The sequence below is a fragment of the Girardinichthys multiradiatus genome, chromosome 22, assembly GCF_021462225.1.
Source record: "Girardinichthys multiradiatus isolate DD_20200921_A chromosome 22, DD_fGirMul_XY1, whole genome shotgun sequence".
In the NCBI taxonomy this organism is placed as follows: domain Eukaryota; kingdom Metazoa; phylum Chordata; class Actinopteri; order Cyprinodontiformes; family Goodeidae; genus Girardinichthys; species Girardinichthys multiradiatus.
Genome location: NC_061814.1, coordinates 31,559,146 through 31,586,191, shown reverse-complemented (window position 1 = coordinate 31,586,191; position 27,046 = coordinate 31,559,146). Strand labels below are relative to the sequence as shown.

The window sequence follows — 27,046 nt, the reverse complement described above, 5'->3', positions numbered from 1 at the left end:
AAGAATTAGACAAATGGAAGACAAATGAAAAGAGAGTAAGGTGGTCTGCCACTCAGCTAAACATTGTGTTACTGAAACAAGCAGCTAGTGCCATCTGGTGTATAGGCTTCAAACAGGGTCTCACTGTGCCTGCAGACTCACATATGCACACACACACACATATGCACACACCTAATAAATGCATTGTGTATAAAAATGTACAGATTATTTATGCAAACACCTTTTTCAATATTTAAACTGCTCTTATTTCAGAGGCGATGTGCAGATGCTGCTTCTTGGCTCGATTCAATCCTCGGAGGTGCAGCTCTGCAGAGCACCCTGGTACACAGATGCCTGTCTTCTAATCACAGGCGTTAAAACCTGCACTGCTTATTAATAATGCATCATGTTCCAGTGTTGTTGGTACCAGTGAGGAGTGTGTATATGTGTGTTGAGAGGATGGTTGTTGCTCTGTAACCTGCCCTTATGCCGAGGAAGAGATTCATCCACATTTGAGATCTTATCCCGTGGATTAGGCAGGGCCATGAGCCGGAATTAATTAATCAAAGCATTTTCTGAGGCCTGAAAGGCAATTTATTGAAATGCTGTAAAAGATTAAGCAGGAATTATTTATATCTTGCTGTGACGGGTTTGGGTTTCTGATGGCCTCATTGGGGGAAAGTTGCTTTCAAGTCTGCATTGCAGTGGAGCGAACAGATTAGTGGGTGCTTTCACAGGACACGGCCTGCTCTGTCACGGTTTCCCTCACAGAGCGTGTGAGTGGAGATTACTTAGTGGCGTGGCTTTCAAAGAATGACACTGCACATTTTACATCTGCTAATGGCTTTTACAAGCCAAGCAACACAATCTGGAGAAAAGGCAGAGATTTCTCTTGTTACACAAGCTCATCACCACTGAGCTCATGATAATACTGGGAGATTTTAACAGTGCAAACCTCTCCAATGAACTTCCCAAATACAGACAGCATATTAAGTGCCCCACCAGAGACAACACATTGGACCATTGTTACACAACTTTAAAGGACTCATATCATGCTGTTATCAGGGCTGCTCTGGGATTTTCTGATCATTCTCTTATCCATCTCATCCCAACCTACAGACAGAAACTAAGAGCTTCCAAACCCGCGCTTCACACTGTTAAGAAGTGGACTGAGGAATCAAAGCAGACGCTACAGGCCTGCTTTGAATGCACAGACTGGACTGTTTTTGAAACCTCAGCCACTGACCTAAACCAACTAACTGATGTGGTGACATCATACATCAGTTTCTGTGAGGACATGTGTGTGCAGACCAAGACCTTCTGCACCTTTGGGAATAACAAACCATGGTTTACTCCACATCTCAGGAACCTGCGCAGGGATAAGGAAGAAGCTCACAGCAGTGGAAGTTTGAGAGGCAAGAGGTTCAGCCATAGGTGTCTGAGCCAGAGTTTAACTCCAGTGATTGCTGAAGCCGTGATAGATGCTGCCATAGACTGTGAAGCTGAAGTAAATGGTGACAAGGACAATGGTCATCTTGAGAACTTAACTAAAACGAATCATTTTATGTTCCTGCATATTTTCCACTTGTATTGTTGTCTCGGGGTTCATACTCGCCTTTGAAAGACTGGAATTTGATTTCTTCAATTTATGTAAGTATGGAAAAAATAAAATTTTGAACTTTCAGAAAAATAAAAGTCTGTTTACCTTGACTTATAATTAGATAATATGTTTAATCTTTGACACATCAAAATTTACGTTTCTGTCTGTTTCATTGGGTGTTTTGGGGTTGAGTTTCTGACAGTACATATTGATACATTTACAAGTAACTAAAATTTAGAAAGACTATTTCACAACCTTTTTGTCTCAAAACACACAAGATTTTCCACTAGACCTGTGGTAATTTAGATGGCTAGCAAGGCATTGACACTAATTTTGAGAAATTTGACAAATAAAATAATCAGGAATCACAAACTGTGCTATAAATAAAATCTGTATTTAACACAGGATGATCCAGTATAGTTTATCAAGTATTACTTATTTGCAAATGGTTGTAGTCACACAGTACCGAGTCTGACCCCAATATTTAGATGACGTTAAAATACCAGCAAACTCTGTTTAGTGTTTTTTTCTTAAGCCAGAAAAATCAAGAAACGTTGTGACTTGAAATGTATGGAATTTTTAAATGGTATATACTGTACGTCCACAAGTCACTTTTATGTGTTTATAGTGTTGCCAAATTTTCCAGATAGCCATGCATTATTATTCTATATAGCTCAAATGTTTTGCTGCAGCACCAAAGAATACAAACTAACACCAAATGAAGAAAATAAAACTACTTAAAATAACTGATCTTTGCCTCTGAAGTTGCCCTGTGCCTTAAGTGATGTCACTAGAAGTCGGTCCAAGTGGAAGCTAGTTTAGGCTCGTAAGATTTTAACTTGATTTTTATAATAATTACAACAAAATGGCAAACCCAAATAATAAAACTGACTATGATGTTGTTCTATATGTGACGAGCTTGATTTAACAGAAACGTCTGGGTAGTAGTTTTAAAGTTGGACAACATCACCTCCTGTAATGCTGTACGTTACAGAAGGTGAGATCAGGAGAGGTTGGAGCCTGTTGCAGTCAACAGCCTCCTAATGTGCTCTAAAAGAGCCGTAAAGCAAGAAACACAAGGAAGCCAACAAAAAAAAAAACTAACTCTGACCTTTCAGTGGATTAGAGGATATTATTTGTCAATCCATCACTTTTCTGAAGGTAATGCTGTTTAAAACTGCAGTTGGACAGCTGGCTGCCAGAGCAGCTTGCCTAAAATATTACCCAATTAATATCAGCTGATGTTTTTGTGTTATCCAAAGCAAAATGAATATTAAAGAAGTATAATTTTTCTGCATACTAAGCATTACAAAACGGCATTTTTCTCAAGTGCTGGTACTCGTCGTCTTCTGCTTCATCCGGGACCGGGTCACGGGGGCAGCAAACTCAGCAAAGACACCCAGACATCCCTCTCCCTAGACACGTCCTCCAGATCCTCCAGGGGGAGCCCAAGGCGTTCCCAGGCCAGCCGAGAGACATAGTCCCTCCAGCGTGTCCTGGGTCGTCCCCTGGGCCTCCTCCCGGTAGGACATGCCTGGAACACCTCCCGAGGAAGGCGTCCAGGAGGCATCCGGTATAGATGCCCGAGCCACCTCAACTGGCTCCTCTCGATGTGGAGGAGCAGCGCCTCTACTCCGAGCTCCTCCCGGATGGCCGAGCTTCTCACCCTATCTCTAAGGGAGTGCCCGGCCGCCCTACGGAGGAAGCTCATTTCAGCCGCTTGTATCCGGGATCTCGTTCTTTCGGTCATGACCCAAAGTTCATGGCCATAGATGAGGGTAGGAACGTAGACCGACCGGTAAATTGAGAGCTTCGCTTTTCGGCTCAACTCTCTCTTCACCACAACGGACCGGCACAGTGCCCCCATTACTGCGGCAGAAGAGACGAGGCAGAAAAGAAGAGACGAAATCCTCTGGTCCCCAAACCAGAACCCATGTTCTCTCCATGCATGCGTGGGTTCTCACCGGGTACTCCGGCTTCCTCCCACAGTCCAAAGACATGCCTGTTAGGTTAATTGGTCTCTCTAAATTGCCCTTAGGTGTATGAATGAGTGTGTGCATGGTTGTCTGTGTGTTGCCCTGCGAGGGATTGGCGATCTGTCCAGGGCGTACCCCGCCTCTCGCCCATAGACTGCTGGAGATAGGCACCAGCTTCCCTGCGACCCACTATGGAATAAGCGGTAGAAAATGACTGATTGACTATATATATATATATATATATATTTCATTCATATTTTCAAAATAGGTCTGAGAGTATGCCTAAAAACATGCCTTACCCTGAGTGATAGCACAAGGTAAAGCATCACTGTCACATTGTGGATCTAATTAAACAAAGCAGCAGAAAGTAACAAACTGCAATTCTAATAGAAAGCAGCCACCATCTGCTGTTCATTAGAAAAGCTTCACCTCTCATTCAGAAGGCTTCTTCAGTCCAGGTGTGTTTTATTCAGTTGCTTTGGCTTACCTTGACCTACAGGATTTAGAATCTACACCAACAAATCCAGCCGTGGAAAACTGCACTGAAGGCAAAAAATGTTAATATCACAGTTGGCATCAGAATTTAATATTATTGACAGTCAGAGAAAATAAAGTCTCAGCCATTAAAGCACTTAAAAATCACTACACAGCCAAATAACATCATCTGGTAGTTAGATATACAAAATTCACACATCCTTCAGGAACTTATCAGTTTACTGGTGTCCTCTTATGGCTCTGCTTAACGGTTTACAGCAGGATTAGATCTTAAATTCAGTATTCTCAACTGTGAACATCTGAGCACTGTTCAGTTCATCATCGTAGAATGGAAAGAGTAATTCACAAGTCCATACCTACCAAGATATGGGTGTCCACCTAAACTGACAGTTGGACAAGGAGAGCATTACAGAGAGCTTCCTCAAAGTCGGCCTCAAGCCTTGTAGGGGCCAAAGCAAACTTGTGGAAGAAGGTGTTCTGGTCGGATGAGACCAGAATTGAAAAGTTTGACGTACATGCAAAACCCTATGAGAGGTAGAAAAATAGCACTGCGCATCACCTTTAATAAACAATCCGCATGGTGAAACATGGTGGTGGCAGCATCATGATGTGTGGGTGCTTATCATAAGCAGTCACAGGTAATGTGGGTGGAGTTGATAGATGGATGGACCTAAATATCGGGATGTTGCAGAAGAAAACCTGTTAGATGCTGCTAAATGCTTGAGACTGAAACAGAGGTCTCTACAGTTCAGTAGTTTAGATAAAGCATATTGTGATGCAATTGTCCTGTTAAAGTCCAGACCTGAATGCAAGGCAGCACCCTTTCATGGTCCTTGGTATCCTAAACATTTGTAGTGCATAACAATAGCATAAGAAAGCATCAGACAAATAATCCAGTGTTATTCTTGTTCCTCAAATCTGCTCCGTTAACATTTTGTTTTTCTGAACACGACGGAGCTGGAGGAGGGGGAAACTAATAAATCTTGCAAATATCCCCACGTGCATAATCACCACTGAAATGAGAACAAGAATATGAATATGTCGCTGCGAGTTCACACGAGAAATGGAAACGGTTGCTCATACAGTAGGAGAGTTCTTGTAAACAGCCAGAGCTGCAGCTCGTTCTCTCTGTAAGACTGTGTGTCAGCAGTTTCTCAGGCTGTCTGCAGCATTATGGCACATCGTACTGTAGAACAGGGGATTGATCCTCGCTGCAGATTGCTGTCATATCTATGGTTAGTCTCTAGTTTTTTTGCTGCATAAGTGCCTTCTTTTTAAATATTTTTTTGCACCACTATTTTTCATTTTTTTTTGACAGTAGATAGACAGGAAAGAGGGCAAGACTTTCGGCAAAGGTCGCCGGGTCCAGGACTCAAACGGGGGACAGCCACATCGAGGACTAAAGCCTGTCCACATGGTCGTGCGCTTAGCCCCTACACCACCAGTGCTGCGCCCCTAAGAGCCTTATCTTATCTTATCTTATCTTATCTTAGCCTTCTTATCTGATCACAAATGTCTTCCTGTTTCTGGGATATAATGTGCTGGGCTTGTTTTGCATGTCATTCAGTGAAATGACAATTTTTAAATCCAGCATTGTTATTTTTGTATCATTATCAATGGAGGAAAGTGTCACTCACATAAGTGATAGCCAGGTTAAAGCGCAATGCAGAGGAGATTTGATAAAGGAGCAGTAAAGGGAGCATCAGGATTCAGTGTTTCAGTGTTAGTTAGTCAGAGGGATGGTGAATTTGTGGGGCAACCCCCCCCCCCCCACCCCACCCCTTTGAAAGGCGAGGGATTCCTTTGCTGCAGTAATCAGCAGCCTCCCCTCTCCTCCTCATCTCTCCCTCCTCTCTCCTTGCTTCCTTGCTTCATCTTCTTCCCCCAGTTCCTCTTCCCCCTCTCTTGTGCTTCACAAACTGAAGGATATCGTGCTGCAGGGTACAGTATGAGCAGCACATGGTTAAAAAACGTAAGCACACTCGTGACTCACATTTCTCCTCCTGTCCTCCATTTACCCTCGCACTTTCTCTCCTCCTGTCCTTCCATGCCTTCCTTTCGTCCAGCTCATCTGTCCATCATCTCCACTGAAGGCTGTTTCTTTGTTTCGCCGTCAATCCCTTGGCAGTGTGACATTGATTCCAAGGTTGCTGTGCTATTGACCGCTGCCTCACTGTTAAATATTTCAGGCAGCATTTCAGTGGTTGCGTGTCGAGGGAGGGAGGGAGGTCCTGCTCAGCTACTCCCCAACCACGGCTGACAAACAGCACAGTGAACAGACGGGTGGGCACATGTGTGCTTTCACAGCAGCTGCACACTAGAGGGTGACACGGGAGTGGATTTTCTCTCCTGTCCCATCCCGCTCCCACAGAAAAATGTCTTGTCCCATCCCGATCCCAGGCCAGCATAACAAAAAAAATCCTGTCCCGTCCCACTCCTGGTAAATTGACTCCCACTCCCATCCCGCTCCCATTCAGAACGACTCCCACTCCTGCGCCACTCCCATTTTTGTTTTCTTCATTTAGTCTTTTGGCAATTTCTTTGTTTGAAGGACCAGTTAGGTCCCTGTTTTTAGCTGTAGTAAAGGCCAGTTAAAATAAAAAGAATAATAATGAAGAAATAATAAAATATCAAACAAGGAAACAGACCATGCCTATCTTAGCTGAATAAACAAAATGTACATAGTTGTATTTTACTCATTTATTAAGTGATTGTTTCCTTTGAACAATGACATTACTTTTATGTTTCAAGTTGCTGAAACGAAAGAAAAATGTACCTAGTAAGAGAACTGTACGTGTTGAACAAAAGGACAAAAAGGCATTACCTTCATAATTTAGAAACTGTACCTCAATGGTTCACAGTCCTGGTCCTCAGGGACCCCTTCCCTGCAAGTTTTAGATGTGTGTCTGCTCCAGAACACCTGATTTAAATTCTGACATGACCTCCTATACAGGCATCAAGAATGGAGGGTCAAACTGGACAAAATTAATACAATAAAATCATCATTAAATAAATAAATGTTAATGTCCCATAAGTGAAGTAAATGTAACATGAAAGAACTGTAACATTAAATGTGCCATTAAATTAAAGGTACCATTTATTTATTTAATACATCATTAGAAACAATAAATGTACCATTATATCATGAAATGGACTATTATGCAATTAAATGTGCCACTGAATAATTAAGTATAATTTTAAAGACGACATGGCGTAATTAGTGGTACACTTAATATTTAATGATGTATTAAATAAATTGTACATTTAATGGTACATTCAATTTTTTTCTATTTCACAACATGTTTATTTAATATCTTCCCTTAATGAAGCCTTTCTACGGAGTCCGCGAGGGGACAAGGGGGGAATTGTTTTCTTTTTTGCGTTCTCACGCAATAGTCTTTGCGTTATTTCGCAATACTTTGTGGGATAGTTTCCAAACCAGATAACTGCAAAAATGAAACAAACACTACACCCGTTTTGAGATTTATTGAGTTTTATTTTGAAATCGGCCTTAAATAAAATTATCTTCAAATCAGACTAAAAGACAGTTTTTATCCACAAGCTGTCAAACAAACTACTGAACAATAAAACTGCACGAAACCACATCTGTGACCCTTTGTTTGTTTATTACTGCTGCATGATGTGTACTTTTTTTTGTACGCCATTAGTGTTTTTGTTTTTATCGTGATTTGAACGGTTCTTCTTATCCTAAGCATTTCATCGCATTGTTTACTACATATTAACCTGCATATGACAAATAAACCATATCAATGACATATCAGTGTTTGTTTTATGAGCAGTTTGTCATCTGTGCTGCTGCTCCAAAATGCTGAACGCAAAAGTATTGCGTGGGGACGCAAAAGTAATAAATTTCCCCATGTCCCCTCACGGGCTTCCGTACCTTACCTCTTAAATCTTTAGAGCACATGCAGCAATTTTGTTGGTCAGATGAGACTTGACACATGATGATACTTTTGGTTTGATGAATGAAGAGATGCAGAACTGATTTAATCCAGAATTTGCCTTACAAGTGTCCCTTAATCACTGGTGAACTTGATTACGACTAAACACGTTTTACAAGCAGCAGACTGCGTGTTAACACCGCTACATTCAACTCTCCTGAAGTTCGGTAATATTTGCGACTTTCCTGTCAGCTCTATGAGTTTAATAGATAAGTCCTTATTTCTGACTTTACCTTACAAATCCAATTTTACCACGTCCAGTTCTCCACCTGCGCAGGTGGAAAACATCGATCAGAAGCACTGTTGGCTTGTGGGTCGTGTAGTTCGTTTGACTCACATTATAGTATAGGCTTCTTGGAAAAAAAAACTACACAATGGCGGCGTCGATTCAAGTTTTTTTTTCTTAAAGGTTATAACAAAGTCTCAGTTTTACATTTCCAAAGACAATTGATCCTAGTTTGTTTTCCCTCCTATTGGTTAACTCCCGCTCCCGTTCATTTTTTATCCTGTACCGTCCCAATCACGTGATCTTTACTGATGCTGTCTCCCGCGACCCGTGGGACTCCCGAAAAAATGTCAGCCTCTACTGCACACACGCACAGCTACATGTCATTCCGCAGAAACGTGGCCGGGCCGTATTTGCGTATGTTTTCTGATGTTTCTGTGCCCGTCAGGGTTGCGTGGGAGGTTTGATGGGGATGTTGTAAGTGTTAACGGTGAAATCTTCAAATAGGAGAAGTTAATGAATGGGAAAAGCAGAGCTCTCTGCAGACGGTACAGTCATTTCAGACTGGCCAAAAGCTATTTTTCAGCATGTCATTTGATCAGCAGCCTAATCACTGTTGGGGCTCCACTTTGTGCTGCAGGATGGCAATGGGTATTCTCATTTACAATACTAACACACACAGCGGAGAGCCGTTGTGGAGTGGTGGCATTTGCTTTCACAAATATTGAGATTCTTCTTTTATACTTTGAAAAAGGAAAAAAAAAAAACTAGCACATCTCTGCAGCTGATCAGTTCTGATGTGTTGCATTGCTGATGCTCGCCTTGCAGCTTTCACTCTGAGTGGCATTTTGGCAGCAGGTAATGAGTTGTGATGTAGGACTCCCCTGCAGTTCACAGGCCTGTCAGTGCTGGCTTTGTCCATTTGAATTAGTGAGCTATGGACTGGTGAGCCGCCAAGTTTCCTGATTAAAACCAGCGTTGCCGGTCAGCAGCAGACTAAATAGTCTAATCTTAGTCCACCACAAGCAGTCGTGATGATAATAGGACACCCCATTAGATATTCAGGCTTTATTAAGATAATTCATTTGAGCCAGATCTTCGATGTCGAAACTTATTTTTTATCTCTGGAAAAGAACGTGATTTAGTTGGACCTAATAAAAATGAACCTTGTTTTACTCCATCAACAAAAGATGTCAACAAAAATGTTTTCTAGCTGAGGTAGAAGATGGCACACCTGTCCTCTAATAGCTAATTAAGATGTTTGAATGGTTTCTTGCATGTACAGCCTGTTTCAAATCATCCATTCACCATTTTTGCATTCTTTCATTGATTTCTCGCATTTGTCCATGCATCCATTTGTCCACCCATTCCGTTGTTTGTTCTTCCATCCGTCCATTTTTCAGAACATTGAGAAAGAACGAGTTTCAGTATAAAAGAGAGGTTACTTAATAACAATAAGTGCATTTTTGTAAAAAGAAAGTGATTACCAAGTCCTTTTATTAGCAATAATATCTTTTTGCATCTTCAAAGTTCTTGGCCTGATGCGTTGATGAAATAAGGCAGGGCTCCTAACATTCCTGTTTAATTCCAGCCATGCAGTGAAACAGGAAATATGCAGTTTGTCGAGTCGCTGCATTTTTTAGTTGGATGTTGGGTTTACCGGTTGTCCCACTGCAGGGTCTCTCCTCAACTGCTGTTTGCTGTAAGAGCTCGCACACAAGTACACCGCTTTGCTCCAAGATATTTTTACTCTTCGTGGTCGTAAAGGTGAAGCCCTGAGAGCCCTAAATGTTTGCTGCCGTGGTCCGCCTCGGTGAGGGACTGCATGCATGTTGTAAATCTAATATAACAGCTACTCTGCTGTTGCAGGTACTGTAAACACAGTGAGTGCAGGTGAGATGGAAGTCGGCTTGGAAGCACTGCCTTGAAGATGTGCTTTGACTTGCTTATAAGACGGGTTAATGAATGTTGCTAAACATGAGGAGCAGTTGGATAGGAAAGCATACGTGTGCATGACTTTAATCAGGAAGGTTTTGCTACCCCAAAGCTCTTTTGTTTGATTTTATTGTGTGCCATTTGTGTCCCATAATTTTTATAAATTAGGAGTCCTAACAGTCACGTCTGGCCCAGGGCTTTCCCCAAACTCGTGACCAGCTGTGTTTAACTTGAAACATCTGCAGCACAGTTTATTAGGGAAGTTGCATCAGGCTGTGTACAAAAACAGGGATTTTCCCACAATCTCCTCATATGTTCGTCCTCCTCTCCAGTCTGCAACAAAAGAGCAGAATTCATGTTTAACTTGTTATTCAGGCTGCATTTTAGTGGCTTTGCTTTTTCCCTTCAAGCAGTGGTTTCTGCTGGAGTAATTACATTAACATAGCAGCTTAGTTGCACTTTTTCATAATGCATGACGGTGTAGAGTATTTATATGATAACAAAGCTCCAGTTGGATCCATTAATCTTCCTTTCTTGGGTGGGGCTCTGATCCGCACTGACTGAATCTTGTTTTGTAAAATAAACCAAAGTGATGGTAATTAATGTAATAACATGGGCTTACACAGTCTGAAAAAGCCTGGACTTTGATTCAACTATCTTTATAAAAATAACTGAATAGGCGTAGAAAAAGAGAATAGAGGAGGGGAAATATTTGTATTTTTTAGTTTATTTCCTGGCCCATTTTCTGAAAGTTGTATCCATCTGTCCATCTGCAGGTCCGCCCTTACGTCTGCTGGTCCATCCTAAGAATCTCTTGATTTTTTTCCGCTTCAATATTTAAAGACTGATCAGTGTAGCGTTACCAGCTATGGATTCATAATAATCAAAAAATTGTCTAAACATGACTGGGAACTTTGGACATTTGAGTCTGGAAAAGTAGAAAATGTGTAGTGCCCTAGTGTTAAATGCTATACTCTGTCCAGCAGCACCTTAGGATCAAATTGTCTGATGAGATTATATATGAATAAGCAGTTGGTTGTTCTCTTTCTCCCCCGTCTGCAGGTTTGGAAGGGCGCCCCCTCATGGCATGGCCAGAGACTGTTGTGTTCCACCACTGCTCCAAAAGGTAAGCTCTCCTTTTAAAGCTGTTCCCCTTTCATCAAGTCCAGCATATTCAGTTTATTTTTAATCATGTGAGCGTATCATGGAATTCCCTTTAAACAAAAACTCCCATTAATTGCCTTCGCTTCTCATCCGAGACAAATGAGCAGTGGACCAGGGCAAAGTTATGCATTGATCAGACAGAAGAGGCTCATTTGGAGTTAGCAGTCAGTGGATTATTAATGTGAATGTTTCTCTAAGAGAGCTCCTTTTTGGTTGACAGGAAGAAAGAATAAGACAGCAGCAATGCAGAACAGGAGGATTTGATTTTAAATAGGACTTAAAAAGCTGTGGGATTGCAATAGAGATGAGCACAAGACTCCCCACACTTCAAACAGTGGGTCTGTGATGGGAGGATAAAGGAGGACAAAGGGGAATAGGTGCAAGAAAGGAGCTACTTTGGCTAAGGTTTCAAAGTTCCTCTGCAATAAAGTGAAATGAAATGTCTACTATGTCTGTGTTTTTGAGCCGAGTTCAAAAGAGAGAATCCCCTGGAAAGCAGCTGCCAGCTGATGATCCTTCACCTCAGTGTGAGTTTGCGCAGAGATGTGCTGATTCTCTGCAGCAGCCTGGACCATCTCCACAATGGGTTTTGCAGCCCTATGCATTGATTCATGGATCTGTCATTAGAGGCCATTCAGCATGATAATGGTACAAGCTGTGCAGCCTCTTTATAACCACAGTTTGGTTATGGACCAATAGAGCTGTATTATAGAGATAATTACTATCCAAGAAGGAGCTTCTAGGGAGCTGTTTGGACAAAATTACCCATTCTTACAGTGGTGTTTAAAAGCAGCATGTAGAGATAAAACTAACAGCATGCAAAATCAAAATAATTGAACTTGAAAACAGTGTTTTGGGACCATTATGTTAAGTCTCTTTTGTCTTCCTTTTATTTTTTTCGCTGCTGTGAACATCTGTCATGCAGTGACTGAGTTGTGATGTGGACCCTGAAAGGCATTTTGATCGCATCCACACACAAGCATCATCAGGAGAGATATAAACCTTTTTATAGGAATAAGTCTTCAGTGTATTGGTGTTGTGTTAATTCTGAATGTAAGTCCAAAGAGGGCTTACCTTCAGTCTTTTTTTGCAAACCAGCATTGTATTTCTGTTTTTAGTATATGCATGTGGCCCGTTGTATAGAGATCCAAGTTTCCCTGGAAATTAAATTAAGTCCTGTGGACAGTGCAGACAACTCTAGTTGCAACCCAGTAGATTAGAATATCATCAAAAAGGTTATTTGAGTAATTCAGTTTTTCCTTCCATTAAACTTTCCTTTAAAATCCTCAGATATAGCTATATGTGAACTGAATTGTTTGACAATGATTCTTATTTGTTAACAATAGATTGATTAAAAATCCCGGTTTTATGTTATATTCAAATTTTCTGCTATGGAGAATTTTGGATTTTGATTTCAAATAAATTTAGATTAATTCATTAGCTGTAAACCATAATCATCAAAATAAAAAGAAGTAATGGCTTGTGATAAATCAACTTTTCAATTATCTTCTAATCTGTTGAGATCAGCATGAAATGGCTATTAAATCAACCACTGTCACTTTTGTTATAGAGGGACAACAGTCTACTACAAACACATTATGATGTGTCATAACAGACGGACATGTTACTTGTTTTGTGCTCCGCCAACACTAGAATATAATTTTGTTTTGAATGATGAAGGCTTCTTAGGGGTCAGTGGTTGTTTTTTGGTGTATTGTTTGGTGTTTGTTGGTCTTTCAGCATAATATCTACCTTTTTTGGCAGTTGTTTTAGATGTGCTCCAATCCAGTTTTCTTTTAATTTTCCAATCCGGAAAGCTTTTACTTTAACATTTAGTGTTCATAAAATGGTCTCCAGACTTATGTCATTAAAACCATATATTTGCAGAAACTGCATGAAAAGGCACCCTAACACCTCTTTTTTTCTTTGAAAGGTTAAAGCAGATAAACTGGGCCCGTCAATCAAAATGATTGACTTTGCTGTCAGTAATCTACTTTGTAACTAATTTAGATAGACACTTGAATTCATCAGAGCACAGGACATGTCTCTGAAAAATGTCCCCGGGTAAACTGTTATCTGGGTTTTAATGTTGCTTTTGGAGTAATGGCTTCTACCTTACCGAGTGGCCTTTCAGCTCATTTTAGTACAAGACTTATTTCGTTGTGGATAGTGACACTCTCTGACCTGCCTGCATCTTTAATAAGGTCTTTTGCTATTGTTCTGGGATTGATTCACACATTTGGCAATGAAACATATTCTTCTCTGGGACACAGAGCACGTCTTTTTCCTGAACGTTCACAATTGTTCACAATTGTATAATGGTTTGGGCAGATGGATGCGGCACCTTCAAAGCATGTCAAAATTGTACTAAAGGATGAATCAGACTTTTGGAAGTCCACAATTCTCTTCCTGATATCTTGCTTGATTTCTTTTGATTTTTCTCATGGTGTCACTAAAGGAATCAGTCCATTTCTCCATGGGTATTTCTCCCTTTAGCTGAGATTTGATCAATTAACTAATCAGAAGCTCACAAAGCCATGACATCATAATCTGGGTGTTCTTAAATTGCAATAACATAGCTATAACAGTTGTAGTATACCATATGTAACCTTACAAATTTCAAGGAGAAAAATCTCAAAAATAATTAGGGATGCACGATATCTCGGCCCTGGCATCGGTATCGGCTGATGTTAGTCAGTTTTTTACATATTGGTATCGGTCCAATAAGTAAACCTGGGCTGATATTAATTTATTACCATCTTGTTGTCGTTCGATATGGGCCTGAATTTTTATATCGGTGCATCCCTAAAAATAATCTCTCTTTCATTATTCTGGCATGTAGCAAAAAGATAATTTGGTGACCTTAACTGAATAAAACAGGAAATGTTTAGTCGCATTTAATGTCCGACATCGAGGTCTGTCTTTTTGTACAGTGCATTTAATATCTGGTTTTAAGCTATATATAAGCTGTTGGTTGATGCAGTTTCTACACATTTAGGAAAATTAAGACATTTTTCTCACTGGTGCCAAATGCAGTTAAGGTGGGTGTAATTCTGTGTTGCTGCGCTTAAGGAAAGCAGATAAAAAAAACCTCTATATAGCAGATGAAACGATAACGCAACAAGAATATCTTGAAGTGAAAATATGTGGGAAAAAGACCCGAAATCTTATCAAATTTATCACTGATTCTGATCCAGAACGAGTCACAGACATGTAGTTAGTTTTATGGTGTGTATTTTATTAATTTATATATAGAAAAATCTGCAAATTTGCAACAAATGATGTTTCTTACTATGAGTGTCAGTCCTGTTCATTAAATGAGTTCTTTTTATCAGCTTTAAGGACTTGAGCAAACCTGATTCCTAAATCTCCATTCAGTTTTCAATACTACAAATACATCTTTTATGTAGCATCATTAGCACACTCTCAGCTCAGCCCTCTGAGTATCTGTGGCATTTCTCTCATCCCCTTCCTTGTTACCCTCTCTCAGAGGTGACGGTGGTGTACCAGAACGGTCTGCCTGTGATTTCAGTCAGTTTGCCGTCCAGGCGAGAGCGTTGTCAGTTCACCCTCAAACCTCTCAGCGACTGTGTGGGAGTTTTCCTGCAGCAGCTCCAGGCAGAGGACAGAGGCATCGACCGTGTAGCCATCTACTCCATGGGTAAGGATGCACACTCTAGACAATTTCTAGCCTGGAAACAGCCATGTAAATAAATTGGGATACCTTTGAAAGAACCTACTTGGTTCTTTCAAAATAAATGTTCACATGTCGATGTCTGATCTTTTCTTTATTTACTTCTGAGGAAATAGGTGATTTAACTGCAGGTAACTGCAGGTAAGACATTTCTTGTAGCCATCTACAGGTCTCTGACATCGGTTTTAGAAAGGTTTGCTATACCCCTAACTTTTAGCTGGGAGGTGTTGGAGGGGTTTCCTTCATGTTACAGCCTGTTTCAACCCACAGCATCTCAATGAGCTCAAGATCTGGGCCGGGTGGATTTACTGGTATGTTTTGGGTCATTGTCTTGTTACAGGATTTAGATCTGCTTCAACTTTAACTTTTTGTACAGATGGTTTCAAGTTCTCTATCACCATCTGATACACGCTTAAATTTATGGTGGATTCCATAATGGTGAGCTGGATAGGTCCTGCTGCAGCGAAACATCCCCAAATCATAACACTTTCACCTCCACGCTTCACATGTGGTATGAAGGTCCTGTCTTAGGGTGACGTTTGGTTTATGCCAAACATGTCCCCCTGTTTTAGTGTCCAAATAATTACCAGAAATCCTGGTCTCAGTGGTGCACTTGATTCTGGCCTTCCTGTTTTTATTAGTGAGAATGTTTTTCCTCCTTGCACATCTACTTCAGTCTCTTTATGATTGAAGAGGCATTCACTTTCATATCAGCAGTACCAAGAACCTGCTGCAGGGCCTGAGATGTCATTTTAGGGTTTCTGGAGACTTCTAGCATTTTCTGGATATGCTGACAGTTGTCTTGAAGGTTCTCCACCAGTAAACACTGTTCTGTACAGTGGAAATGCTCTTTTGAGACCTCTTTGAATGTCCCACAAGACTGATAAGCTGCTAATAATAAGCTGCTACAATCTCATTTCTGAAGGCCTCTAACAGCTTTTTGGATCTCGCCATCGTCTTCACATTCACTTCAAAAGTCACGAGCACTAACCTAAATGTCAAAGGGCAAGCCTGATTTAAAATGCTTTGTAGCGATGTGCTAATCATGTGCCCCAGATGCTCTCTACTTGCGTGCATATGAGTAGGAATAAATGTTGAGGTGTCCTAATATATTCTTCACCAAAAATCACTTTTCATTGCTGATCTTTTCTTCAGTCATGACATATGTCTATATACAGTACAGACCAAAGGTTTGGACACACCTTCTCATTCAAAGAGTTTTCTTTATTTTCATGACTATGAATATTGTAGCTTCACATTGAAGGCATCAAAACTATGAATTAACACATGTGAAATTATATACTGAACAAAAAAGTGTGAAACAACTGAAAATATGTCTTATATTCTAGGTTCTTCAATGTAGCCACCTTTTGCTTTGATTACTGCTCCACACACTCTTGGCATTCTGTTGATGAGCTTCAAGAGGTAGTCACCTGAAATGGTTTTCACTTCACAGGTGTGCCCTGTCAGGTTTAATAAGTGGGATTTCAAGCCTTATAAATGGGATTGGGACCATCAGTTGTGTTGTGCAGGAGGTGGATACAGTACACAGCTCATAGTCCTACTGAATAGACTGTTAGAATTTGTATTATGGCAAGAAAAAAGCAGCTAAGTAAAGAAAAACGAGTGGCCATCATTACTTTAAGAAATGAAGGTCAGTCAGTCTGAACAATTGGGAAAACTTTGAAAGTGTCCCCAAGTGAAGTCGCAAAAACCATCAAGCGCTACAAAGAAACTGGCTCACATGAGGACCGCCCCAGGAAAGGAAGACCAAGAGTCACCTCTGCTGCGGATGATAAGTTCATCCGAGTCACCAGCCTCAGAAATCGCAGGTTAACAGCAGCTCAGATTAGAGAACAGGTCAATGTGTGAATCAGGCCTTCATGGTAAAATAGCTGCTAGGAAACCACTGCTGAGGACAGGCAACAAGCAGAAGAGACTTGTTTGGGCTAAAGAACACAAGGAATGGACATTAGACCAGTGGAAATCTGTGCTTTGGTCTGATGAGTCCAAGTTTGAGATCTTTGGTTCCAACCACCGTGTCTTTGTGCGGCGCAGAAGAGGTGAAGGGATGGACTCTACATGCCTGGTTCCCACCATGAAGCATGGAGGAGGAGGTGTGATGGTGTGGGGGTGCTTTGCTGGTGACACAGTTGGGGATTTATTCAAAATTGAAGGCATAGTGAACCAGCATGGCTACCACAGCATCCTGCAGCGGCATGCTATTCCATCCGGTTTGCGTTTAGTTGGACCATCATTTATTTTTCAACAGGACAATGACCCCAAACACACCTCCAGGCTGTGTAAGGGCTATTTGACCAAGAAGGAGAATGATGTGGTGCTGCACCAGATGACCTGGCCTCCACAGTCACCGGACCTGAACCCAATCGAGATTTGGGGTGAGGTGGACCGCAGAGTGAAGGCAAAAGGGCCAACAAGTGCTAAGCATCTCTGGGAATGCCTTCAAGACTGTTGGAAAACCATTTCAGGTGACTACCTCTTGAAGCTCATCAACAGAATGCCAAGAGTGTGCGGAGCAGTAATCAAAGCAAAAGGTGGCTACTTTGAATAACCTAGAATATAAGACATATTTTCAATTGTTTCACACTTTTTTGTTCAGTATATAATTCCACATGTGTTAATTCATAGTTTTGATGCCTTCAGTGTGAAGCTACAATATTCATAGTCATGAAAATAAGGAAAACTCTTTGAATGAGAAGGTGTGTCCAAACTTTTGGTCTATACTGTATGTTACACAAACACGCACTTATCAATTCACTCTCTCAGTCCGAGTCTGCAGGCATGATTATCCAGAAAGAGGAAGACCCATCAGAGCTGTATTTCTCTCACTGCTTTTGTCATTTTTTTCTCTCTCTGCAGATGGCGCGAGGATCGCTTCCTCCACGGGCATAGACATCCTGCTGCTGGATGATTTTAAGCTCGTCATCAACGACGCCACACATATCGTGCGACCACCAAGGAGAGGTTCGTACTAGCAGAGAGGAGGAGGAGCCTGATTGAGCGGAGTCTTTGGGTTACGACTAAAATCATGTTTGTATGTTTGTTTGAACAGAGATCCTGCCCCATGAGGAGGGCGAGAGGCTAAACGACGTCAAATTTCTTGTGCAGCAGCTCTACACCACGCTGCGCATCGAGGAGCACCAGCTCAGCAAAGAACGGGAGCTGATTGGACGACTGGAGGACCTCAACTCTCAGCTCCGCCCCCTGGAGAAGGTTCATTAATAGCTTTTTGACAGTTAGTCTTAGTGACCCACAAAATGCTGCGAGTTACAGATGGATGCAGTTAATCAATGAAGATGAGGGATCTGGGTTAAGCTGGGTTTGTTGTCATCTTTATTATTCTTTGTCATGAGATACTTAATTTGTGTGACCACAAAAAAACTGCTGATCTCATGATAATTGAGTCTTAATCCGGTACAGAAAATTCAAAAGAATAGTTGCATAATGTGATATTTTTCCACTGAAAGTCCTTAATGGGGTTGTTTGGAGTTATGCAGTCCTGCTAAAAATTAAAAACACAGTTTTTTTTATTATTTAAAGCAGATAAACCACTTTGGATCTCTTCAGAGTTTTGTGCAAAGCTGGAATTTATTAGAGAGTTCTGGGTTACTATATAAGATGGCAGAAATGAGTGAAAAGAAGACAATTGTAGAGTTACTCAAGATAATTGGTCTGAAGTGCACTGAACGTGCAGGTTAACCAATCAAATGTTAGGGTCTATTTAATAGTTCTTGTGGTGGTCTGCCAAAGAGGAACCATCCCATAATTAGATAATGAAATATTTGATTTAAATAAAACAAGTTCAAAGGAATGAATGTACCATTTCAGTTACTCGTACTCGTCGTACTCGTACTCATCGTCTCCCCATTTATCCGGGACCGGGTCGCAGGGGCAGCAGACTTGGTAGAGATGCCCAGACGTCTCTCTCCCCAGACACCTCCTCCAGCTCCTCTGGGGGGAGCCCAAGGCGTTCCCAGGCCAGCCGAGAGACATAGTCCCTCCAGCGTTTCCTGGGTCGTCCCCTGGGCCTCCTCCCAGTGGGACGTGCCTGGAACACCTCCAGGCACTCTTGTTTGGGCTTGGCCCTGCCGGGTCTCGCGAGAAGTAACCTGGTCACCAGGCGCTCGCCAACAAGTCCCGACCCAAGGGTGGAACCCTGGCTCCATCGTACAAGGCGACGTCACGTGCCTCGTTGTAATAGTCCTCATGAAGGTGTCTGAATCGCTTTTTGTTTGACCTGTCAACCAGAGCCTGTTTGACAGCATAGCTTCAAGGATCATTCGAGCACTCAAACCCCTCCACCATGTTAAGGTGGCAGTTCAAGGAGGGGAGATTTCAATTATTGATATATTTTTTAATCATGTTCTTATTTCCAATTGATATTCATTATCGCCACATATATAATACTTTTTTTTAATAATCGTATTTATTGAAATCTGGCACTTTTGACCCTTAAGATCTTGTCTCGAAAGACTAGGTGTGCTGGAGCAGAGACACTTCAAAACATGAAGAACACATGAAGGACCAAGTTTGAGGACCACTGATATAGAAAATTTATGGGAACCCTGTGATGCGTCTGACACTGATGACTTTAAAAGCAGTCTTTGAAACTATTAAATATATACTTTTATGTCAATTCTTTACTGGAAAACCCCAAAACCTGTACCTAAAACACATTTTTTTCATACAAAGAGAAATATTTTTTGCCCTAAAATAAAATTTTTTTGTGTGTTTTATCATTCTTTTAATGCCTCCAATCCACCTCGTAAAATAACCAACTGACCTGTGATGCTGTACTTTGTCTGGCTGTGGTCTATAAGCTGTATTGTTTGTGCAGGTGAGAGAGGAGCTCGGTAAGAAGGCGGAGCGTCGTACCACCTGGGTCCTCTGGGGCGGCATGGCATACATGGCGACGCAGTTTGGGATCCTGGCCAGGTTGACTTGGTGGGAATACTCCTGGGACATCATGGAGCCGGTCACCTACTTCATCACCTACGGCACTGCGATGGCCATGTACGCCTACTTCGTGCTTACACGTCAGGTAAGACTAGAAATGAAAGAATAACAATGTTAGTAGATGTATTAAGTAAAACCTCTTACAGTGCACACCTAATTAATAATGAGTAATCAGTGAAAACCGTAGAGCAAAGCTTAAGAGTAAAGAAATCAAGGTAGTGGCAGCGTCATCTGTATTCACTTTTATAAATGATCACAAATTTTTAGCTCCAAGGGAACAGAGTCTGTTTTACCTTCAGTGTGATCTGTCCTACGGACGCCGGGCAGAGCTTGGAGGACATCTCATAAACTGGTTCTTGTTACAAAGTGCTCCATCTTTGTCTCCCTTTAACCTGCAGGAGTATGTTTATCCTGACGCTAGAGATAGACAGTATCTGCTGTTCTTCCACAAGGGGGTGAAGAGGACACGCTTCGACATTGAGAAGTACAACAAGCTGAAGGATGATATCGCTGAAGTACGGGGATTTACTGAATAAATATTACAAAAAATACTAATTGTTTTTGTTTTTGCTGCTGAGCAGAATCTAAATTAGATTAGATATTTAGACTATAAGCAAATAAAAGGGATTTAAATGCAGGTATTTGTTGTGCAAAGTAGAGGAGTTAGAGCAGTACCTATGGTATCTAGTAAAGTTTGGAATTTGATTTCAGTTTCAATCTTGTTTTTTTACACACCATATTCCCTATCCTACTGATTAAATGTTATTTCCTTCCTTGCTCATTTGCTTCCTTAATGCCTTTCATCCTAGAGGTTTTTCTTTGGTATTCCCTGTGCCCTTCCTTCCTTTCTTCCTTGCACCCTTCCTTCCTTCCTTGCTTATATGCCTTTTTTTCTGTTTTAGAAATGCTGTAAAGAGTAGCAAAGTCTGTAAACGTACGTGAAGTTTACGTGTGGAATGTGTAGGAGCCCTGTGTGAGGCTTAATTGGGCAGAATTTCCATCACCCCCTGGTGACAAAGGGCTTTAAATACGACCCTTGGTATATAAAGAATATGCATCATCAGGCATTGGTGGGATACATACACCACCTTGGCTGTGTGGTGGTTTTAGATAAATTTGCTCAACACTTTTTCCCATTCTGTAATTGGATTTGTAAAAGCAGCTTTTTAAAGATGATGATTTCATCCTGTTTTCTGAACATTGGTCACATTTTTTCTGTTTCTTCTCCATATCCTCTCTCTTCAGGTGGAACTGGACCTGAAACGCCTACGGGATCCGCTCCAGCTTCAGCTCCCGATTCAGCAGCTGCCCGCTGACAAAAATTGATGGCAAGCGTGACTCCTATCCTCTTTGATCTCCTACAACCAACCTTCTTTCTTCCCCCTCCCCTCTGCTGTCTGATACCCCCCAGTATCCCCCTCTCCTCCCATACCGATTATTCCGTCCCTTTCTTAACTGTGGAAGGTTTCCTTGTTTTCCTTTCCTGGCTAAAATCTCTTGGTGGAATTCGAGAATGCCTCAAACTGAAAACGTCTCACAGCTGAAGGATGAAGAGGAAGATGACGACGATGATATTAAAAGCTAATTGGATTAGCCTCAAAACTCTGGAGGGGCGACCTGCAGGTTAACCACAGGGATGAATGTGAATTCTCTTGCTTGTCAGCACTCAAAGACAGGGAAAGTGCAGAGGAGCAGCCTTTGCTGAGTCCGCGTGTGTGTGTGTGTGTGTGTGTGTTGAAGAGGGATCACCAAACTTAGCTGTGCCAAAGGACCACACAGCAGCTTCCTCTAACCATAAACACACACACTCTTCCTCCCGGCCTATGAAGGCTCCAGGAACAAGTTTACAGGAAGTTCTGACTGCAGCTTCACCATCACGGAGACTCCGGTTTCCCTGCGTCCGAACTCTGCTGCCTCCCCTTCCTCCCCGTGCCTCCTCCAGGTGACGGGCAGCTTTCCTTCCCTGCGCGACCTTCGTCAGGAGCATCTATATCTCTGCAGGATGCAGGAACGCCCCGTTTTCTCTTCCTGTTGATGTCCTGTAGCGGCCTGGCATCCGCAAGTCAGAGAGTCCTACCGACAACAACATCACTGTGTGTTCTTTTATTCCAGAAAAAATAGTATTTTGGCACTTTTTATTTTGAAAGCCATAGTATATTTGTTATGAAAAAATAAGGGTATATATGTATACAATCAAAAACAGATGACCAGAGGCTATTTTTTTCTTTGTTTTCCAGTGGGGGGAGGAACTCTCCTACAAACATTTCATCATTTAAAAAAAAAACCTCATCTTCACCCCTTAAAAGGACGCTAACACAACAGCATTACACTGTATTCAAGAAATACTTTGTACTAGTAGCTTTGTACGTTTTCATGATGCGCACAATATATACGTGGCATTCATTCTAAAGAAAAAAGCTTCCGTGCATGGCCACTGAGAGGGAGGAAGCAACTCTGAAGCCAGATCAGGGTGTAAAATGGCTTTAATTAGAAGAGAAATTTATTTTTTCAGCAATGTCAATAATACCATGCTTTACCTCTTTAACCAAACATTGCTGCAGACAGTTGTTGTGAAAAATTCCCAATAAAGTAATTTTTTTCCCTCTTTATTGGATTGAAACCTAATTTGATTTGTGCAAAAGAAAATGCAAATTTCATCCTAAGATCATAAGACATAAAGGCAGAGTTTTCTCCTCTCACTGCTGCTATAATGCCCCCTGCCCCCACTCTCTCAATGACATGGCAGGGTAGACTGCATGCTGTGGTATGGCCTCAATAGAAACCCGTGAACGTGTAGGAGCATTATAGCAATTCTGTACTTAATTGGGCACTTTTTTTAAGCATCCTTTTGACATCCCATCTACATCCCTATGACGTTTTACAACACATCGTTAAGTCAAACCATATCTTTGTTTCTCTCTCTACGCATGGGTCCGTATGAGATTGTCATGGTAGGAAAATGTTTGGCTAAAAATACTGTAGCTTCAATGTATTTAGACAAAAAATTTAAAACAAAAATGTATGACATAACCTGATCACTTTTGATTTAAAACTGAAAAGAATTATTCCTACGGGAACTGGCCCATGCCTAATTAGTTTTTGGGGATGTTTACTCCATGAACCTGTCAGATTTGTAGAGTTTTCTGTTCAGGGTACGGGTTGTTGGCCCCAGTAGGGGTGTTGGGTGTTTCGCTCTCTTTGCCATTCTGTACCTTCATACTCTTTGTTGTTTCGACATTTCTTTCCCCGCTTCAACATCTGAGAATTAATACTAATTTTCTATAATCTGCTCATATTCTTTTATAAGAAAACCTGGTTGTATGTCTCCAATAAATAAAACCTACCAGCAGGTAGCCGTTCAGAGTTGTTTTGGTTTGATCAGGAGTTATAATCTGTCATATTTCAAGTCAACTGGTCCAAACAGAGATCAGAACCAAATAAATGGAAATGGGGTGTAATTAAAAGTCTTCAGGTCATTTATCTCTATAATTCATGTAAATACTTTGTAAGGTGATGGAATTTGTTTGAGTGTGAAATGGAAGAAAGGAAGGAAGAGATTGCTTGGGTAACTCTTCAGTATGAATATTGGGTACAAATTGGGGAAAATGCAAATTTAGCCACCTAGTTTTTTTTTTTCCCCCCCGAATACAAATTCCCAAAGCCAGTTGTTTTTTGACACCAAGCTGCTGTTGCCCACTTTGTGCAGCGAGAAGGCAGAACCCTCAACATCCTCCTGCATGGAGGTCTAGATCATCCTGAGCTTCAGTCCGGCTGGGGAGCAGATTTTTCATATCAAAGTGCATGCTGCGGGCTAATTAGCGGTGCGGATCTAAAGGCAGGATTGAGCCTAATCTGGTGCATTGTGTGTGTTTGTGTGTGTTATTGTTAAGAGGAATTGTGCCTTTTGGATAGTAAATGACCTAATCCTTGTTGAGGGCTCAGAGATACATGAGCAGCAGTGGTAGGATGATGCAAAACGTCAGAGAAAGGCAATTTCATACAGAAAGGGTTCGTTTGGGATAATTGGAAGTGGAAAATGTTTCAGTGTTGAAATGATGGAAGATGTGGGTTTGGGAAGGATAAGTTTTCTGCATCCATAATTCCTATGCTCCCATTGGCTGCTTGTCAATACAAGTAAAAGTTAATTAATGTCTCCTGATTATATGTGCTTATACACACAACACACACACATATCCTGTAAAAGTTGGCCGTTTGTGGTCTGGTTCCTCCCCTCTGCTATCTCTGTCTGTCATCCCTTTCTCCTTTTTTTTAAATCATACCATCCACCGTTTACTGCCTTTTCTTTGTCTTTATCTTTTCTAAACAAACTATATCAATTATAGGGAAACTTATGCTAAAGAGGGTGTTGCATGAATGTATGTTTACATGGAAACTTATGTAAAAAAAAAAAAAAAACGATTTATTCAAATACGTGCAAAGATAATTTAAGGAACGTTGTTTGTAGAGATTGCTAGTTATAAAAAGGGGCCGCAGGCAGGACTGGGTCTTTAAAAACCAGCCTGCCAGACATCATCGAAGTCCGAGCCAACCAACTGCTTAATGCTAGTCCTATTTTTATTTTATTTATTCCCAGTATTCTGGTCCTGACTGTGTATCCTAGTTCTCCAATAAGTGGAAAATCCCAACAACGAAGGCCTGAGAGCCTTTGCTTTAAAGGACACAGGTTATTGCGTTAATCTCATCTGGGAAAACCATCTTTTTTTTTCAGCCATCCTCACCTTTTTTCTCCAATGTCTCATTATTATTCGACATTTTTACTGTGTGTTAAGCTTTAAATTTTTCATTTGATCACTTTTGTTAGGACATGTTTCAGAAGCTCAAAGTTGAAGCAGAACATAGGATTGAATGGATCATGTACTTCATTCTGACCTGTTTTACTCTGTTGGTTTTGTTTTCTTCGGTTGACATGATGCTGTAATGTTGGCAAAACAAACAAAACAAAAAAAGAAAATGTAAAATCCTGTATCATTTATGAAATATGTATAAAAGAAAATGTAATTCAATTATCAATAAAATCCCTTTCCAGTTTTTGGAGCCAATGGTCCCAGTGAGGGCTTTTTGTTTTGCTGGTGTTGTGATTTATGCAACATGCAGCAGATGTTTACAGCTTTTCAAGGACTCAATGACTTCCTGAGGTTCTCCTTAGCCTCTGGTTTAACCACACTGGACATCCTCAGCGATAGATCTGTGAATTTACACATCATCAGTTATAGTGTTGGAAGCAAATATGTGTAACAGTGAAATAAATGCCGGTTATAAATCTAGAAATGCTCATATTATTTGGTTAAATAAGCTAGCTCATGCACAAAAGTTTAATATCAAGCATTTTATTAGATTTGTTACACACAGTGATATGTTTTAAGTGTTTATTTCTCTAAATGTCGATGATTATGGCTTTTAGCTAATAAAAACCATCAATTGGTACCAGCCTACTGAAACAAATGTCCATCTGCTATAGTGTATATTCACTCAGTACTCGGTCTGGGCTCCTTTTGTATGAATTACTTCATCAATGCAGCATGGCATGGAGGTAATCAGGAAGCCCAGGTTGCTTTAATAGTAGCCTTCAGTTTGTAGTGTCTCATCTTCCTCTTTACAACACAATGGATTGTCTGTGGGGTTAAGGTCAGTCAAATCAGCTGGTTAGACGAATAGCAAAGTATGAGCAACAAGACAAAATATGATTGCATGATGAAAACATTAGAAAATAAATTATGCAATAGTTTAAATAGAGCAGTCAAAAGCAAATCTAAACAAATATTAACCTTGATTTAAAATAACTTAGGGACTCAGCATTTTTGCAGTTTTCAGGAAGTTTGTTCTAAATTAGTGGAGCACAGGAACTGAATGCTGCTTCTCCATGTTTGGTTCTGATTCTGGGGATGCAGAGTAGACTTAAACCAGATGACTTGAATGGTCTGGAAGGTTCATGAAATAGCAATAAATGTATTAATGTATTTTGGTGCTAAGCCATTTGGTGATTTACAAACTAACAGAACTATTTTAAGGTCTATTCTCTGAGATACAGGGAGTAAACAGTACTGGCCATGGTCACTGAACCAGCTTTTGGTACCTTTGGCAGTGTGATGCCAAGTCTTGTTGGAAAATGAAATCAGCATCTCCATAAAGTTTGTCGCCAGAGGGAATCAGGAAGCGTTTAAAATTTCCCACTAGACAGCTTCACTGACTTAAAACTTAAAAAACACATTGGACCAGCATTGGACTCCAGCATATCTCTTTAATCCTCACTGACTGGAAACTTCACACTGGATCTCAAGCAGCGTAGATTCTGTCCCTCTCCATTTTCCTTCAGACTGTCACCTGGATTTCCAAAACAAATACAACATTTACTTTCATCTATTAAGACCTGTTACATTTATCCTACCCAGATGTTAGATATTTCTGTTGTTGCCTCTGGTACAGGAGTTTAACACAGGAAAACTGACATCTTTAGCCCATGTTCTGGATATTTCTGAGTTTGGTGGCTCTTGAAGCTCTGACTCCAGTTGTAGTCCACAGCCCAAAACTGTTCATGTTTCAACAACAAGAAAGAGACAGGGCAAAAATGGGAGTCCATCCATAGAGTGACTGAAAGCCAAATCCACTGCTGACCAAAAGGAACGCAAAGGTCCATCTTATATTTGTGAAAAAATATTCTAATTCCCAAGACTTTTAGGAATATATTCTGCAGACTCTTGAGACAGAGGTTTGACTTTCTGAAGGGTGTGCTTCCTCTTACATCTGGTGTAAAACTAACATAGCATTTCAGAAAAAGAACGTCATACCAGTAGAGAAACACTGAGGCGGTGGTGTGATAATCTGGGGTGACTTTGCTGTTTCAGCACCTGGACGACTTGCCATATTCTGCTCTCTACCAGAGAATCCTAGAGGAGAATGCTTGCCCATCAGGTGGTGACCTTAAGCTCAAGCAGGGCTATGTGGTCCAAAGAACACCTGCAAGTCCACCTCTAAATGGCTAAAAAAAAAAGGTTTTTAAAAAGCCTACTTAAAGTCTGG

At 41.0% G+C, this 27,046-nt stretch overlaps 1 protein-coding gene across 1 annotated transcript in view; it reads left to right on the top strand.

The window, feature by feature from the left end:
- Positions 1-25,063, top strand: part of mcu (mitochondrial calcium uniporter) — a 78,834-nt gene extending 53,771 nt beyond the window's left edge. Inside the window, exons 3-9 of the mRNA XM_047351650.1 lie at positions 11,236-11,299; positions 14,828-14,998; positions 17,912-18,016; positions 18,105-18,265; positions 19,890-20,093; positions 20,407-20,523; positions 21,254-25,063. Of these exons, the coding sequence (XP_047207606.1) occupies positions 11,236-11,299; positions 14,828-14,998; positions 17,912-18,016; positions 18,105-18,265; positions 19,890-20,093; positions 20,407-20,523; positions 21,254-21,334 (903 nt within the window). The 3' untranslated portion in view covers positions 21,335-25,063. The remainder of the gene's footprint in view (positions 1-11,235; positions 11,300-14,827; positions 14,999-17,911; positions 18,017-18,104; positions 18,266-19,889; positions 20,094-20,406; positions 20,524-21,253) is intronic.
- The last annotated feature ends 1,983 nt before the right edge of the window (positions 25,064-27,046 follow it).